Raw genomic sequence first — 16,045 nt, forward strand, 5'->3', positions numbered from 1 at the left:
AGGATAGCAATGAGTGGTCACTGTGTAGGGGAAGGTTCCTTGGCTCTGAAGGGCTTAGTTTAAGTTTATGATGGTGAGGAGTTTGGACTTGAAAAGGAAGCTTTACCCATAGAAGTTTCTAAGAAATAGAAAGTAAGAATAATTGAATCGGAAGCTGGGTGCTTGGAAATGTGGTATCATCAGAAAGCCATTTGTTAAAACTTCTTGTTGAACATGGTTCCATCATTGCTAAAATAGAAAGGAAACACCACAGCCTCTTTCCTTGAATCCTGGGAGTTAGTAAGGACATTTCTGGAACACACAGCAGACAAAAAATATATTGGTAGAAGACTGGACTCTACTTCCGTAATTCACAGGCAAATACATTTTAGGAAAAGGTATACTGTTGAAATAGAGATGTTAGGCCAGGCGCAGTAGTAGCTCATGCCTGTAATCCCAGCACTTTGGGAGGCCGAGGCGGGCGGATCACCTGAGGTCAGGAGACCAGCCTGGTCAACATGGAGAAACCCTGTCTCTACTAAAAAGTACAAAATTAGCCGGGCGTGGTGGCGCATGCCTGTAATCCCAGCTACTTGGGAGGCTGAAGCAGGAGAATTGCTTGAACCCGGGAGGCAGAGGTTGCGGTGAGCCGAGATCATGCCATTGTACTCCAGCCTGGGCAAAAAGAGCAAACCTCCATCTCAAAAAAAAAAAAGAAATAGAGATGTTATCAGTCAGTGAAGAGTAACCAGGGATTTTCGTTGTCCAGCTTTGATAGGGCAAGGGAAGATCTTTCTTGAATCATCTTTAGCTTCAGGAGCACAGCTGCTTGAAAGATGAGAGAAAGGGCTTAGCTACCTGGAGGGTTAATTATACAACAGAGGTCCTGTTGCCTTCTGATCTGATCACTTGTATCTCATTTGCAGATCACCTTTAGGCTCCACAGCCTCTGCCCCAGCACCCTCAGCACCCCCAGCCCCTCCAGCACCCCCAGCCTTCCATGGCATGCTGGAGCGGGCCCCAGCAGAGCCCTCCTACCGTGCTCCCATGGAGAAGCTTTTCTACTTACCTCATGTCTGCAGCTATACCTGTCTGTCTCGAGTCAGACCTATGAGGAATGAGCAGTACCGGGGCAAGAACCCTCTGCTGGTTCCATTACTGTATGACTTCCGGCGGATGACAGCCCGGCGTCGAGTTAACCGCAAGATGGGCTTTCATGTTATCTATAAGACACCTTGTGGTCTTTGCCTTCGGACAATGCGGGAGATTGAACGCTACCTTTTCGAGACTGGCTGTGACTTCCTCTTCCTGGAGATGTTCTGTTTGGATCCATATGTTCTTGTGGACCGAAAGTTTCAGCCCTATAAGCCTTTTTACTATATTTTGGACATCACATATGGGAAGGAAGATGTTCCCCTATCCTGTGTCAATGAGATTGACACAACGCCTCCACCCCAGGTGGCCTACAGCAAGGAACGTATCCCGGGCAAGGGTGTTTTCATTAACACAGGCCCTGAATTTCTGGTTGGCTGTGACTGCAAGGATGGGTGTCGGGACAAGTGAGTTGGTGGGGAGAATTGCTGCCCCTGCTTCCAACTTTGTTATGGTTGTCTTCCTTTTCACCTCTTCCTTTCCCTTGTATCTGTACTGCTTTCCCCATCTTCCTTTACCTCCTCCCTCACCTGGAACTCCTGCTATAAGGCCTCCATGAAAGCTATGAGGTAGGGAGACTGGAGTCTGACATGGCCACACTGAGCAACCCTGGGTACATGTGTATTGTGTTATTTTGTTCTCTGATCCCCCCGCTCCTTTCCTTTATTTCTCTCTGTCATATAGGTCCAAGTGTGCCTGCCATCAACTAACTATCCAGGCTACAGCCTGTACCCCAGGAGGCCAAATCAACCCTAACTCTGGCTACCAGTACAAGAGACTAGAAGAGTGTCTACCCACAGGGTAAGTGGTCAAGGAATAGCACAATACCTCAGAGAGACTGAGGAGCATGTTCTTGTTTTTCTCTGCTTATAGAAATCATCAGAAATCTAAAAATTGGAACCAAAAATAGAATACCAGAAGAGGCATTTTATTAATTAGATCTTATTTCCTGACTTCTCAAACACTTTTTTTCTTGGGCTTTCCTTGAAATGAAGACATAGGATGATTGAATAGTGTCTAGCAATTTTCTGTTGCAAAAAAAGATTATCTTAATTTCATAGCTAAATGAATGTCTTAACAGATTATGATTTACTCTTGTAAGTGACGTGTTCAGAGAGAAGTAGGCAGGGACTTGATTACATAGGGCTTTATAAACCAGAATGAAAAAAGTTAGAATCAGGCTGATACAGTGGCTCACACCTGTAATCCCAGCACTTTCGGTTGCCGAGGTAGGTGGATCACCTGAGGTCAGGAGTTTGAGACCAGCCTGGCCAACATGGTGAAAGCCTGTCTCTACTAAAAATACAAAAATTAGCCAGGTGTGGTGGCGGGCGCCTGTAGTCCCAGCTACTAGGGAGAGTGAGGCAGGAGAATCGCTTGAACCCAGGAGGCAGAGGTTGCAGTGAGCCGAGATCGTGCCAGTGCACTCCAGTCTGGGTGACAAGAGCGAGACTCTGCCTTAAAAAAAAAAAAAGAAAGAAAGAAAAAAGAAAAGTTAGAATCAAATTCATGGTGCTCTTAGAGAATTTTAAGCAGCCAAGTGATATGACCTACCTTTTTCAGATTACTCTGGCTTCTTTGTAGATCATAGGTCTTAGGATGGTGAAAGTAGATCTTGGAAGACCAATTAGGAGATCATTATAGGAGTATAGCAGAGAAAGACATGGTTGTAGCTATGGCTTGCAATAGAATGGAGGTGACAGTAGAGGTAAGAAGGATAGATTTGGGATGCATTAATAGGTAGATCTACAGAATTGGATAGATTGTGGAGTCGGGGGAAAAAGTAGAAGCAAAGACAATTCCTAATTTTTGACTTGAGCATCTAAGTGGTTTTTGGTGCTTTTTACTGAGATGGAAGACCAAAGGAGTAATAGGTTTGAGTGAAATTCAGTTTTTGTTTTGGCCATATTAAGTCCGAAATGCCTGTCAGGCAATCCAAGTAGAAACGTCAAGAAGGCACTGGGATTTCTGGAGAGAAGTGTAAGAGTTGGATATAAAAATTTAGGAATCATCAGCACAGGAATGATATTCAAAGCCTGGATGAGTTCACCTAGACACAACGTTGATAATAGAGAAGGTGGCTCAGGAGTAAGCCCTGGGTCCGCCAACATTTAAAGGTTGAGCAGAGGAGGTAGAACCGGCATGAGTTTGAGGACAGCTACGGAGGAGGGCAAGGCCGAAAGATTGCTTGAGGCCTGGAGTTTGAGACCAGACTGGGCAACATAGTAAGACCCTGTGTCTAAAAAAAAAAAATTGTTGGGGCCAGGAGTGGTGGCTCACGCCTGTAATCCCAGCACTTTGCGAGGCCGAGGCAGGCAGATTGCTTGATGTCAGGAGTTCAAGACCAGCCTGGTCAATATGGTGAAACCCCATCTCTACTAAAAATACAAAAACTAGCCGGGGATGGTGGCGAGCACCTATAAGCCCAGCTACTTGGGAGGCTGACACAGGAGAATCACTTGAACCCAGGAGGAGGAGGTTGCAGTGAGCCAAGACCGCACCATTGCACTCCAGCCTGGGCAAGAAGAGTGAAATTACATCTCAAAAAAAAAATGGTTGGCCAGGCACAGTGACTCACGCCTGTAATCCCAACACTTTGGGAGGCCAAGGTGGGTGCATCACCTGAGGTCAGGAGTTCAAGACCAGCCTGGTCAACTTGGTGAAACCCCATCTGTACTAAAAATACAAAAATTAGCCAGGCATGATCACGCACGCCTGTAATCTCAGCTATCTGGGAGGCTGAGGCAGGAGAATCGCTTGGACCTGGAAGGCAGAGGTTACAGTAAGCTGAGATTGCACCACTGCACTCCATCCTGGGCAACACAGCAAGACTCTGTCTCAAATAAATAATTTAAAAATAAATTTTTTTTTTTTTTTTTTTTTTTTATATGGAGTCTTGCTCTGTCACCCAGGCTGGAGTGCAGTGGCATGATCTCAGCTCACTGCAAGCTCCACCTCCCGGGTTCACGCCATTCTCCTGCTTCAGCCTCCCGAGTAAGTAGCTGGGACTACAGGCACCCGCCACCATGCCTGGCTAATTTTTTGTATTTTTAGTAGAGACAAGGTTTCACTGTGTTAGCCAGGATGGTCTCGATCTCCTGCCCTCATGATCCGCCCGCCCCAGCCTCTCAAAGTGCTGGGATTACAGGCGTGAGCCACTGTGCCTGGCCTAAATTTTTTAAAAATTAGCCGGGCATAGTGGGTGCATGCCTGTAGTCCCAGCTACTTGAGAGGCAGAGGCAGAAAAATCACTTGAGCCCAGTAGTTCAAGGCTGCAATGAGCTATGATCACGCCACTACACTCTAGCCTGGGGTGACAGAGCGTGACTCATCTCTAAAAGAGGAGGACAACAAAAGAGTGGAGTATAGCATGGTAAATTGGTATATATAAACACGTGAACTATTAAACCTAGTGATCAAGATACATAATTAACAAAACAGCGAGGAGAAAAGCATCAGTGAAATAATTCAGAAAGTGTCCCATAATTGAAGGGTCTGTGTTTCTGAATTGAAAGGGCCAATTAGGTCCCAAAATAATGAAGGATAAAGGTAGATTCTCATTTAGAGACATTATCATAAAATGTCAGAACACTGAGGGGAAAAAAAATCCTAAAAGCTTCCAGAGAAGAGACACAGAACACATTAAAAAATAGACTTGAAATGACTTCAGCCTTCCCTGAAAGTAACACTAGAAGCTAGATAGCAATTGACGAATCTGTTCAGAATTCTAAGGGAAAATTATTTCCAACCTGGAATTTTTAACTCGGGCAAACTATCAATTTGGTGTTACGGTAGGCTAAAGACATTTTTTTAGACATGCAGTACCTCAAAGTTTTTCATCATTCCCCTTCTCAGAAAGTTTCTGGAAATATTTGCAAAAATGAGAGGGAAAGCCAGGAAAGTGGAAGACAGGTGGCAGTGCAGTGAAAATGGCTTCCAGGCTAACAGCTGTGTACTAGGGGTAGAGAAGAGACACTGCAAGAGCAGGTCAGATGCTGCAGGAACTACTTCAGGAAAATCGGTTTAATAGAAAACCTGAGGTGCCTGAATACATTCAGAGGAGATCGAGACTACTGGGGAGATCACAGGATGAATTTTGCTGATTACAAACTAAACAAAGGAATAGACGGTTGTTAACTTTAGTTGCATTGCTGTATCATGTGTGTTTTAATAACAAAATTTTGAATCTAACAGTAGTGTTTAGATTTGATAATGCTGGGTGGTACATGAGTGTTCCTGATATCTTTTTTACATGTTTGAAATGTTTCATAAAAATATTTTCAAATAATCACAACTAATATGTCACTCCCCTGCTTAAAACTCTATAATGTAGTCCCACTGCTGTTTGGATTTTATTCTGACTCTTAACCTTAGGTTATATATCTGGCCCTTTCCTATCTCCCTCCAAAGTCGTTCCAACCACACTGATATTTTTCAGTTTCTGGATCCAGTTCCACCAGTGTTTTCCAGCCTGCCTCTGGAGACTTGCACATGCTGTGCCCTCTTCTTGGCATCCTTCCACTTTTCTTTGTGTGGCTATCTTCTTTAACCTTGAGCTTTCAGCTGTAAAGTCACCTCCTCAGAGAGACCTTCCCTGACCACTTTAAAACTAGGTCATTTTACTCCCTTAATTCTCTCATTGAGCACCATGTTTGTGTTCTTTATAGCATTTATGACAACTTTTGTTGACGTGTTTTTCTTCTTTTCCGTTATAATATAAGCTCCTTCATGAAGGCAAGGGTCTTATGTGTCTCTTTGTCTGTCTTGCTAACCATTGTATCACCAGTTTACCCAATGCCTGGCACATAGTAAGCACTTAGGCCAGGTGCGGTGGCTGATGCCTGTAATCCCAACACTTTGGGAGGCGAAGGTGGGCAGATCATTTGAGGTCAGGAGTTCAAGACCAGCCTAGCCAACATGGTGAAACCCTGTCTCTACTAATAAAGTACAAAAAATTAGCCAGGCATGGTGGCGCGCACCTATAGTGCCAGCTACTCAGAAGGCTGAGGAGAATCAGTTGAACCTGGGAGGCGGAGGTTGCAGTGAGCCAAGATTGCATCATTGCACTCAGCCTGGGTGACAGAAGGAGACTTCGTCTTTAAAAAAAAAAAACAATTGGCCAGACGCAGTGGCTCACACCTGTAATCCCAGCACTTTGGGAGGCCCAGGCAGGTGGATTACGAGGTCAGGAGTTTGAGACCAGCCTGACCAAAATGTTGAAACCGCCCCCCTGGTACTAAAAATACAAAAATTAGCCATGCATGGTGGCGGGCGCCTGTAATCCCAGCTACTCCAGAGGCTGAGGCAGGAGAATCACTTGAACTCACGAGGTGGAGGTTGCAGTGAGCCAAGATCCCACCACTGCACTCTGGCCTGGGCAACAGAGACTCTGCCACAAAAAAAAAAAAAAAAAAAAAAATAGTAACCACTTAAATTTTGGGGAATGAAGGAATGATACTCAGTATAGCTACTGTAAGGGTTTCATGTGGTAATGATTACACCTGAGTCCAAATTCCAGCCCTGCCCCTACTGAGCTGATCTTTTTTGATCAACTGTAAACACAGGATATTAACATAAACACTAGCCTGGGGTGACAGAGCTTGACTCATCTCTAAAAGAGGAGGAGGACAACAAAAGAGTGGAGTATAGCATGGTTAATTGGTATATATAAACACGTGAACTATTAAACCTAGTGATCAAGATACATAATTAACAGAACAGGGAGGAGAAAAGCATCAGTGAAATAATTCAGAAAGTGTCCCATAATTGAAGGGTCTGTGTTTCTGAATTGAAAGGGCCAATTAAGTCCCAAAATAATGAAGGAAGCCATGTCCCCAGTGGGGTTTTAAAGGATCTAACAAAGTTGTTTCTTGATCTGGTGCAGGTTACATGGTATGCTGAGTTTGTAAAATTCATTGATCTATAGACTTATGTGTATTCTCCTCTGTGTATATTACGTTTCAATAATCTTTTTTTCCCCTCTACCCACTAGACCACCAAGGAAATAACCTTTTTTTTTTTTTTTTGCTATGGAGTCTCGCTCCCAAAGTGCTAGGATTACCGACATGGGAAATAATCTTTTTTAAAGTTAGAAAAAAAAAAAAAGCTAGACATGATGGCTCACACCTGTAATCCCACCACTTTGGGAGGCCATGGTGGGAGGATGGCTTGAGTCCAATAGTTCCAGATTTGCTTGGGCAACGTGATGAGACCTCGTCTGTACAAAAAAAATTTAAGAATTAACTGGGCAAGGTGGCACGCAGCTGTGGTCCCAGCTACTTAGGAGACTGAGGCAGGAGGATTACTTGAGCCCAGGAGGTCAAGGCTGCAGTGAGCTGTGGTTGTGCCACTGAACTATAGTCTCAGTGACAGAGCAAGACCATGTCTCAAAAAAAAAAAATTGGAGGCCAAAACAGGTGGATCACTTGAGGTCAGGAGTTCAAGACCAGCCTGGCCAACATGGTAAAACCCTGTCTCCATTACAAAAATTAGCTGGATATGGTGGCATGCACCTATAATCCCAGCCACTCGGGAGGCTGAGGCAGGAGAATCACTTGAACCCAGGAGGCAGAGGTTGGGCGACAAAGCGAGACTGTGTCTCAAAAAGAAAAAAGACCATCTGTATTAGCATAGCTTTAAGGAGAGAATGTGAAAATGTATATATAAGGCTTTCACACAGTGCCAAACACAAATCGTATGCTTATTAAGTAGAAGCTGCTCTTACCATCTTTATCTGGAGGGATGTGACTAAAATCATGAAATAACTGAGCTGTTGAATCATTTCCAAAAGTAAATTTCTCCCATCAATTTTGCATACCAAGAAAATAAGTAAAATTCTAACACTGGGCAAATCATATAGAGCAAAAACGTTGTTACCTGAAACAATTAGTTTTCTTAGTATAACTGTGTTATCTTCCTTTAATGTTGGTATGTGCTAGATCCCTCTGATTACCTTTAATGTTGTTTAAAAATAATTAAAATTTTTTTTCTTTTTCAGAGATGGGATGGACTTGCTTTGTCATTCAGGCTGGAGCGCAGTGGTGTGATCATAGCTCACTGCAACCTCGAACTCCTGGGCTCAAGTGATCTTCTCACCTCAGCCTCCTAAATAGCTGGGATTACAGGCATGAGCCACTGCGCCTGGCCCCAATTCTTAAATTAAATAGAATATGAGCTCCCCTGGGCCGGGCGCAGTGGCTCAAGCCTGTAATCCCAGCACTTTGGTTGGCCAAGGGAGGCAGATGACGTGAGGTCGGGAATTCGAGAATAGCCTGATCAACATGGAGAAACCCTAACTCTACTAAAAATACAAAATTAGCCAGGCATGGTGGCGCATGCCTGTAATAATCCCAGCTACTTGGGAGGCTGATTCAGGAGAATGACTTGAACACGGGAGGCAGAGGTTGTGGTGAGCTGAGATTGCGCCATTGCACTCCAGCCTGAGCAACAAGAGCGAAACTCTGTCTCAAAAAAAAAAAAAAGAATATGAGCTGCCCGAGGGTAGAAATTATGACCCTTTTTCTTTTTCTTTTTTTTTTGAGACAGTCACACCCCGTCTCCCGGGTTGGAGTGTAGTGGCGCGATTTCTGCTCACTGCAACCTCCGCCTCCCGCGTTCAAGGAATTCTGCCTCAGCCTCCCAAGTAGCTGGGACTACAGACGCATGCCACCACACCCAGCTAATTTTTTTATTTTTATTAGAGACAGGGTTTTACCGTGTTAGCCAGGATGGTCTCAATCTCCTGACCTCGTGATCCGCCCACATTGGCCTCCCAAAGTGTTGGGATTACAGGCATGAGCCACCACGCCCATGACCTTTTTCATTGTTATGTTTCCAGTGTTTGGTAGAGCTCTTGGTGTTTAATAAACGTTTACTGAATAAAAGAATGAAAATCAACTTTACCATGAACATTAGTCACAATTCCTCCTATCTCTTTATTCCCTTTCGTATGTGTTATGTTGGCCTCTGTTTTTCTCACATTTATTTATTTTTATTATTACTATTATTATTATTATTGCTGTTATTAGTAAGAAACCTCACCTGGAATTTCTCACATATCTTTATTTTGTCTTTATTCTCACATGTCTTTATCTACTTCTATAAATTGACAGTCTATATAGTGCTTATTTTAATGGCTCTGTAATCTGTATTCCCAGTATAGTTTGCTTAGCTTTTCTCCAGGTGTTAGGCACTCTAGCATTCACTTTTATGAGCTGTATTGCTATAGACATCTTTAAATCTTTCTCCACCCTCTAAATTTTTTCCTTGGGCTATATTTCCAAATGAATCAAAGAGCATAGATAGTTCAATAGATCCATTCGCTTAGATCATTACCTAATTTTTAATCTTTATCTACAACACATTATAAATGATAATAGCTTAAGAATTACAACAGTTTTATGGATTTATTGTGCTCTAGTGATCATATCGTGATTGATTTTATCCTAACCTCCTCCCAGGGTATATGAGTGTAACAAACGCTGCAAATGTGACCCAAACATGTGCACAAACCGGTTGGTACAACATGGACTACAAGTTCGGCTACAGCTGTTCAAGACACAGAACAAGGGCTGGGGTATCCGCTGCTTGGATGACATTGCCAAAGGCTCTTTTGTCTGTATTTATGCAGGTTGGTGATAAAATATAAGGGTTGTTTCCTGAGATTGGGACATGGTAGGGAATTGAACCAGAGACAAATTGAACATAAGAAGAAAGTGCTGGCCGGGCGCGGTGGCTCAAGCCTGTAATCCCAGCACTTTGGGAGGCCGAGGCGGGTGGATCACGAGGTCAGGAGATCGAGACCATCCTGGCTAACATGGTGAAACCCCGTCTCTACTAAAAATACAAAAAACTAGCCGGGCGTGGTGGCGGGCGCCTGTAGTCCCAGCTACTCGGAGGCTGAGGCGGGAGAATGGCGTGAACCCGGGAGGTGGAGCTTGCAGTGAGCCGAGATCGCGCCACCGCACTCCAGCCTGGGCAACAGAGCGAGACTCCGTCTCAAAAAAAAAAAAAAAAAAAAAGAAGAAAGTGCTTGATATGTGAACTGGAGTAAGAGGCGGCCAGGGACTTCTACAAAGAACGTGATGAGTGATGTACCTGTCTAGCTAGACCAGAGAGGGACACAAGTGTTTCACAAAGAAGAGAATGAAAAGGGATGAAATTTTGGACATGGTGATATTTCAGAGGACAGACATGATTATAGAGTCCAGTGTATCATTTTCTTCCATGTCACTCCACTCAGAGATCTTTTAGCATAGCCCAGTACTCTTTTGATAAAGTAGAAGAAATGGAAAGACAGAAAGGGCAAGATTTAAAATGACAGTAAGTTCTCCATACTTTATCATAGTTAAGATACAAAGGGAGGTATTACCAAAGAAACACTGGGCCAGGCATGGTGGCTCACGCCTATAATCCCAAAACTTTGGGAGGCCGAAGTGGATGGATCACCTGAGGTCAGGAGTTGGAGACCAGCCTGGCCAACATGGTTGAAACCCCATGTCTACTAAAAATACAAAAATTAGCCAGGTGTGGTGGTGGACGCCTGTAATCCCAGCTACTTGGGAGGCTGAGGCAGGAGAATCACTTGAACCCTTGAGGCAGAGGTTGCAGTGAGCCGAGATCATACCACTGCCCTCCAGCCTGGGTGACAAAAGTGAAACTCTAACTCAAAAACAGAAAAAAACAGAAATGAGAGACCAGAATGGAGGCTTTTTGACTCTATATGCTGGTAGAGCGGGTATTGATGGAATGACCCTTATTCTTTCTAATAGGTCCCCGTGGCCGGGTGCGGTGGCTAACACCTGTAATCCCAACACTGGGAGGCTGAGGCGGGCAGATCACCTGAGGTCAGGAGTTCAAGACCAACCTGGCCAACATGGTGAAACCCTGTCTCTACTAAAAATACAAAAAAAAATTAGCCAGGTGTGGTGGTGTGCACCTGTAGTCCCATCAGGAGGCTAAGGCAGGAGAATTGCTCGAACCTGGGAGGCAGAGGTTGCAGTGAGCCGAGATCGCACCACTGCACTCCAGCCTAGGTGACAGAGCAAGACTTCATCTGAAAAAAAAAAAAAACAAAAAAACTAATAGGTCCCCATAACCCTAGAAGGCCTTTAATTCTCTTCATTCTCAGGCAAAATCCTGACAGATGACTTTGCAGACAAGGAGGGTCTGGAAATGGGTGATGAGTACTTTGCAAATCTGGACCATATCGAGAGCGTGGAGAACTTCAAAGAAGGATATGAGAGTGATGCCCCCTGTTCCTCTGACAGCAGTGGTGTAGACTTGAAGGACCAGGAAGATGGCAACAGCGGTACAGAGGACCCTGAAGAGTCCAATGATGATAGCTCAGATGATAACTTCTGTAAGGATGAGGACTTCAGCACCAGTTCAGTGTGGCGGAGCTATGCTACCCGGAGACAGACCCGGGGCCAGAAAGAGAACGGACTCTCTGAGACAACTTCCAAGGACTCCCACCCCCCAGATCTTGGACCCCTACATATTCCTGTTCCTCCCCCAATCCCTGTAGGTGGCTGCAATCCACCTTCCTCTGAAGAGACACCCAAGAACAAGGTGGCCTCATGGTTGAGCTGCAATAGTGTCAGTGAAGGTGGTTTTGCTGACTCTGATAGCCATTCATCCTTTAAGACTAATGAAGGTGGGGAGGGCCGGGCTGGGGGAAGCCGAATGGAGGCTGAAAAGGCCTCCACCTCAGGACTAGGCATCAAGGATGAGGGAGACATCAAGCAGGCCAAGAAAGAGGTAAGTAGTGGCAGAAAACTCTGAGAGCTATGGCTTTAACTTTGGTGCAGTAACAAACTTAATGCAGTCTCACCATGAGTCTTTGCATGTAGATTATTCTACTTGATGGATATTTCTGTGGCCACCTTGTTATCTCTCCCCCTAATTAGCACATACCTAGTGTTTGTTTAAAGAACCAAATTATTGGCCGGGCATGGTGGCTCACACCTGTAATCCCAACACTTTGGGAGGCCGAGGCAGGTGGATAACTTGAAGGTCAGGAGTTGGAGACCATCCTGGCCAACATGGTGAAACTCTGTCTCTACTAAAAAATACAAAAATTAGCCAGGCATGGTGGCGCATGCCTGTATTTCCAGCTACTTGGGAGGCTGAGGCAGGAGAATCACTTGAACCCGGGTGGCAGAGGTGCAGTGAGACGAGATCGCACCACTGCACTCCAGCCTGGGTAACAGAACGAGACTGTCTCAAAAAAAAAATTATTTTAAAATCCACATGCGGCCGGGCGCGGTGGCTCAAGCCTGTAATCCCAGCACTTTGGGAGGCCGAGACGGGCGGATCACGAGGTCAGGAGATCGAGGCCATCCTGGCTAACACGGTGAAACCCCATCTCTACTAAAAAATACAAAAATCTAGCCGGGCGAGGTGACAGGCGCCTGTAATCCCAGCTACTCGGGAGGCTGAGGCGGGAGAATGGCATAAACCCAGGAGGCGGAGCTTGCAGTGAGCTGAGATCCGGCCACTGCACTCCAGCCCGGGCGACAGAGCGAGACTCCATCTCAAAAAAAAATTAAAAAAAATAAATAAATAAAATCCACATGCCTGGTGGTAGAGGGTGGACAAGTATCTGATTAATTCCAAAATGAAAGATTCATAAGATTTAATGTTAAATGCTGTTTCAAGTTATTCACATCATTGTTTACTTGTACTAAAGTAGAGAAACAATAATTGATTTTAAGTATCTCTTTGATGATGTTGATGCTTTCCACATTACAGATGGTAAAACTGTCCCTGGTTGTTGTAAGCCTGCTCGTGGTATTTTCCATGAGCATTAAGCCCCATCACTGAGAAGGCTTAAAGGCTCCAGCCAGAGAATGTAGTGAAGATTGCTGTCAAGTTGCAGAGTGGTTTACCCACCCCACTTTAGAATGTGTACCTGTCACTGGCTGATGTTATCTTTGGAGGTCATTTGAAGTCTGATTATTGGACTTGTTAACTTTAGGCTGTGAAAGCATTTAACCCTTCACTTGTTCTTTTCCAGGACCCTGACGACCGAAACAAGATGTCAGTGTAAGTGCCTTTTGTTCATTTGTTTTGTTTTGTTTTAAGACAGAGTCTTGCTTTGTCACCCAGGCTGAGTGCATTGGCGTAATCTCAGCTCATTGCAACTTCCCCCTCCTAGGCTCAAGAGATTCTGCTACCTCAGCCTCCCTAGTAGCTGGGACTACAGGCGTGCACCACCACATGTGGCTAGTTTTTCTATTTTTTGTAGACACGGGGTTTCACCATGTTTCCCAAACTGGTCTTGAACTCCTGGGCTCAAGCGATGCTCCCAAAGGGGATCCTCAGCCTCCCAAATTGCTGGGATTACAGGCATTAGCTGCCGCATCCGGCCCAGTGCCTTTTTGACCTGTTTCCAAATCTGCCTTCTCTCAAATCTAGGCTAGAAGCCTAAGAAACAGCCAGTAACCTGTTGGCCTCATTCCTTCCCCTCCCATCAGAGTTACTGAAAGCTCTCGAAACTACGGTTACAATCCTTCTCCCGTGAAGCCTGAAGGACTTCGCCGCCCACCTAGTAAGACTAGTATGCATCAAAGCCGACGACTCATGGCTTCTGCTCAGTCCAACCCTGATGTAAGTGACCTTCTCAAGCTTCTGAGTCTAATAAAGGAACACGGGCCATTGTCACCTCATCAAGTCCTTCACTATAATTACTGTTAGGCCTTCTACTTCTTTAGCCTTGACTTCCTGCCTTATTTTCTTTCATCCAGCATCTAAGCCTCCTCTTGCCATTGCCCCTTCCTGCTAGACCATGGGTAACAGCAAGGACTTTAAGGAGCCCTTCCCATTTACTTCTCTTCCTTCTTACCCTCTGATTCCCCAGGATGTCCTGACACTGTCCAGCAGCACAGAAAGTGAGGGGGAAAGTGGGACCAGCCGAAAGCCCACTGCTGGTCAGACTTCGGCTACAGCGGTTGACAGTGATGATATCCAGACCATCTCCTCTGGCTCTGAAGGGGATGACTTTGAGGACAAGAAGAACATGACTGGTAGCCTGGAAAAATGTTGGGAGTGGTGGGAAGAAATAGTAAGAAACTTGGGATAGAGCATTTTTTAAGGAAGCTAAAGAAGTAGCGGGTAAAAATTCAGATCCTAAGAATTGGAGCATCTCTGGGAGGGCTTTCTGACTCCGAGCTAAACTATTCTTTGACACATCCTCTCTCATTTCCGGTTTGCTACTCTTTTCCCCTCAGATCTAATTATGCTTGGGAAAAAACTGCCACTTAGGATCTTTGAGTTCCAGCTTATTGGTGTTTCTCAGCTGCAATGTTGGGAGAGAAACGGGGGTAGAATGTCCATTCGTGAGTTGGGATGGGTCCTGACCCCATTCTCCCTCCTGTCCAGGTCCAATGAAGCGTCAAGTGGCAGTAAAGTCAACCCGAGGCTTTGCCCTTAAATCAACCCATGGGATTGCAATTAAATCAACCAACATGGCCTCTGTGGACAAGGGGGAGAGTGCACCTGTTCGTAAGAATACACGCCAATTCTACGATGGCGAGGAGTCTTGCTACATCATCGATGCCAAGCTTGAAGGCAACCTGGGCCGCTACCTCAACGTGAGACCCCTCTCCCCACCTCTAGATGCTGGATTATCCCATAGTCCTCAAATTTCTTTTAACATACTCTATAAGCCCACCTTTTCTTGTTATAAACTCTTGATCTCAAAGGATCTTAAAGAGGTAGCTTTCTTTAAAAGCATCTGTTATAATGGGGAGGGTCAGACAGCATTTTTCTTCTCTCACTCTCCCTGCAAAGCCAGATTCAGTTTCCCTGGCTCTTATTTGATCCTGTCCTTAAACCAACAGCACAGTTGCAGCCCCAACCTGTTTGTCCAGAATGTCTTCGTGGATACCCATGATCTTCGCTTCCCCTGGGTGGCCTTCTTTGCCAGCAAGTAAGGAGTCAGGAAAGGGGATGACTGGGGAGGGGCAAGGACCACTGAAGTTCCAAGGGCCCCTCCTCCATTCATGATGCAACTTCACCTACATATTCAGTAACCCCAAGGGCCTGGGTTATCTGCTGTCTTCGCCACACACCATCCTTTTTCTTCCTCTTCAGAAGAATCCGGGCTGGGACAGAACTTACTTGGGACTACAACTACGAGGTGGGCAGTGTGGAAGGCAAGGAGCTGCTCTGTTGCTGTGGGGCCATTGAATGCAGAGGACGTCTTCTTTAGAGGACAGCCTTCTTCCCAACCCTTCTTGAACTGTCGTTTCCTCAGGAACTGGGTCTTCCTGATTGTTGAACCCTGACTCGAAGTCTCTGGTCTAGCTACTCCCCCCAGCTCCTAGTAGATAGAAATAGGGGTTCTGGACCAGATGATCCTTTCCAATGTGGTGCTAGCAGGCAGGATCCCTTCTCCACCTCCAAAGGCCCTAAAGGGTGGGGAGAGATCACCACTCTAACCTAGGCCTGACATCCCTCCCATCCCACATTTGTCCAAGTGTTCCTGCTTCTAACAGACTTTGTTCTTAGAATGGAGCCTGTGTATCTACTATCTCCAGTTTGTATTATTTCTTGAAAGTCTTTTAACAATATGATAAAACTAAGGTTGTGATTTCGTTTCTTTCAGCCCGATACTCCCAAATCTGGATCTTTCAGTGAGATACTATCCCAATCCTCCCCCGTGGGCTGCTGTCATTAATATTCTATCTTGTCTACCTTTGCTTCTTGCACGTGAATTATTTTAGATGGAGTTCTCGCTCTGTCACCCAGGCTAGAGTGCAGTGCGCTATGTCGACTCACTGCAGCCTCTGCCTCCCAGGTTCAAGTGATTCTCCTGCCTCAGCCTCCCAAGTAGCTGGGATTACAGGCGCCTGCCATCACGCCCAGCTAAATGTGTGTATTTTTAGTAGAGATGGGGTTTCGCCATGTTGGC

At 45.3% G+C, this 16,045-nt stretch overlaps 1 protein-coding gene across 6 annotated transcripts in view; it reads left to right on the forward strand.

Moving 5' to 3' along the window:
- Positions 1–15,716, forward strand: part of SETDB1 (SET domain bifurcated 1) — a 40,897-nt gene extending 25,181 nt beyond the window's left edge. For 4 of the 6 annotated variants that reach the window (XM_025378640.1, XM_025378648.1, XM_025378616.1 and 1 more), the window contains 10 exons: positions 906–1,538; positions 1,816–1,932; positions 9,591–9,760; positions 11,261–11,889; positions 13,148–13,176; positions 13,608–13,740; positions 13,991–14,156; positions 14,512–14,723; positions 14,973–15,061; positions 15,226–15,716. In XM_025378640.1, coding sequence (XP_025234425.1) covers positions 906–1,538; positions 1,816–1,932; positions 9,591–9,760; positions 11,261–11,889; positions 13,148–13,176; positions 13,608–13,740; positions 13,991–14,156; positions 14,512–14,723; positions 14,973–15,061; positions 15,226–15,343 — 2,296 coding nt within the window. In that variant the 3' untranslated portion in view covers positions 15,344–15,716. The remainder of the gene's footprint in view (positions 1–905; positions 1,539–1,815; positions 1,933–9,590; positions 9,761–11,260; positions 11,890–13,147; positions 13,177–13,607; positions 13,741–13,990; positions 14,157–14,511; positions 14,724–14,972; positions 15,062–15,225) is intronic. The other 2 variants (XM_025378658.1, XM_025378632.1) reach the window with 2 other exon arrangements.
- The last annotated feature ends 329 nt before the right edge of the window (positions 15,717–16,045 follow it).

This window comes from Theropithecus gelada, chromosome 1 (genome assembly GCF_003255815.1).
Source record: "Theropithecus gelada isolate Dixy chromosome 1, Tgel_1.0, whole genome shotgun sequence".
In the NCBI taxonomy this organism is placed as follows: Eukaryota; Metazoa; Chordata; class Mammalia; order Primates; family Cercopithecidae; genus Theropithecus; species Theropithecus gelada.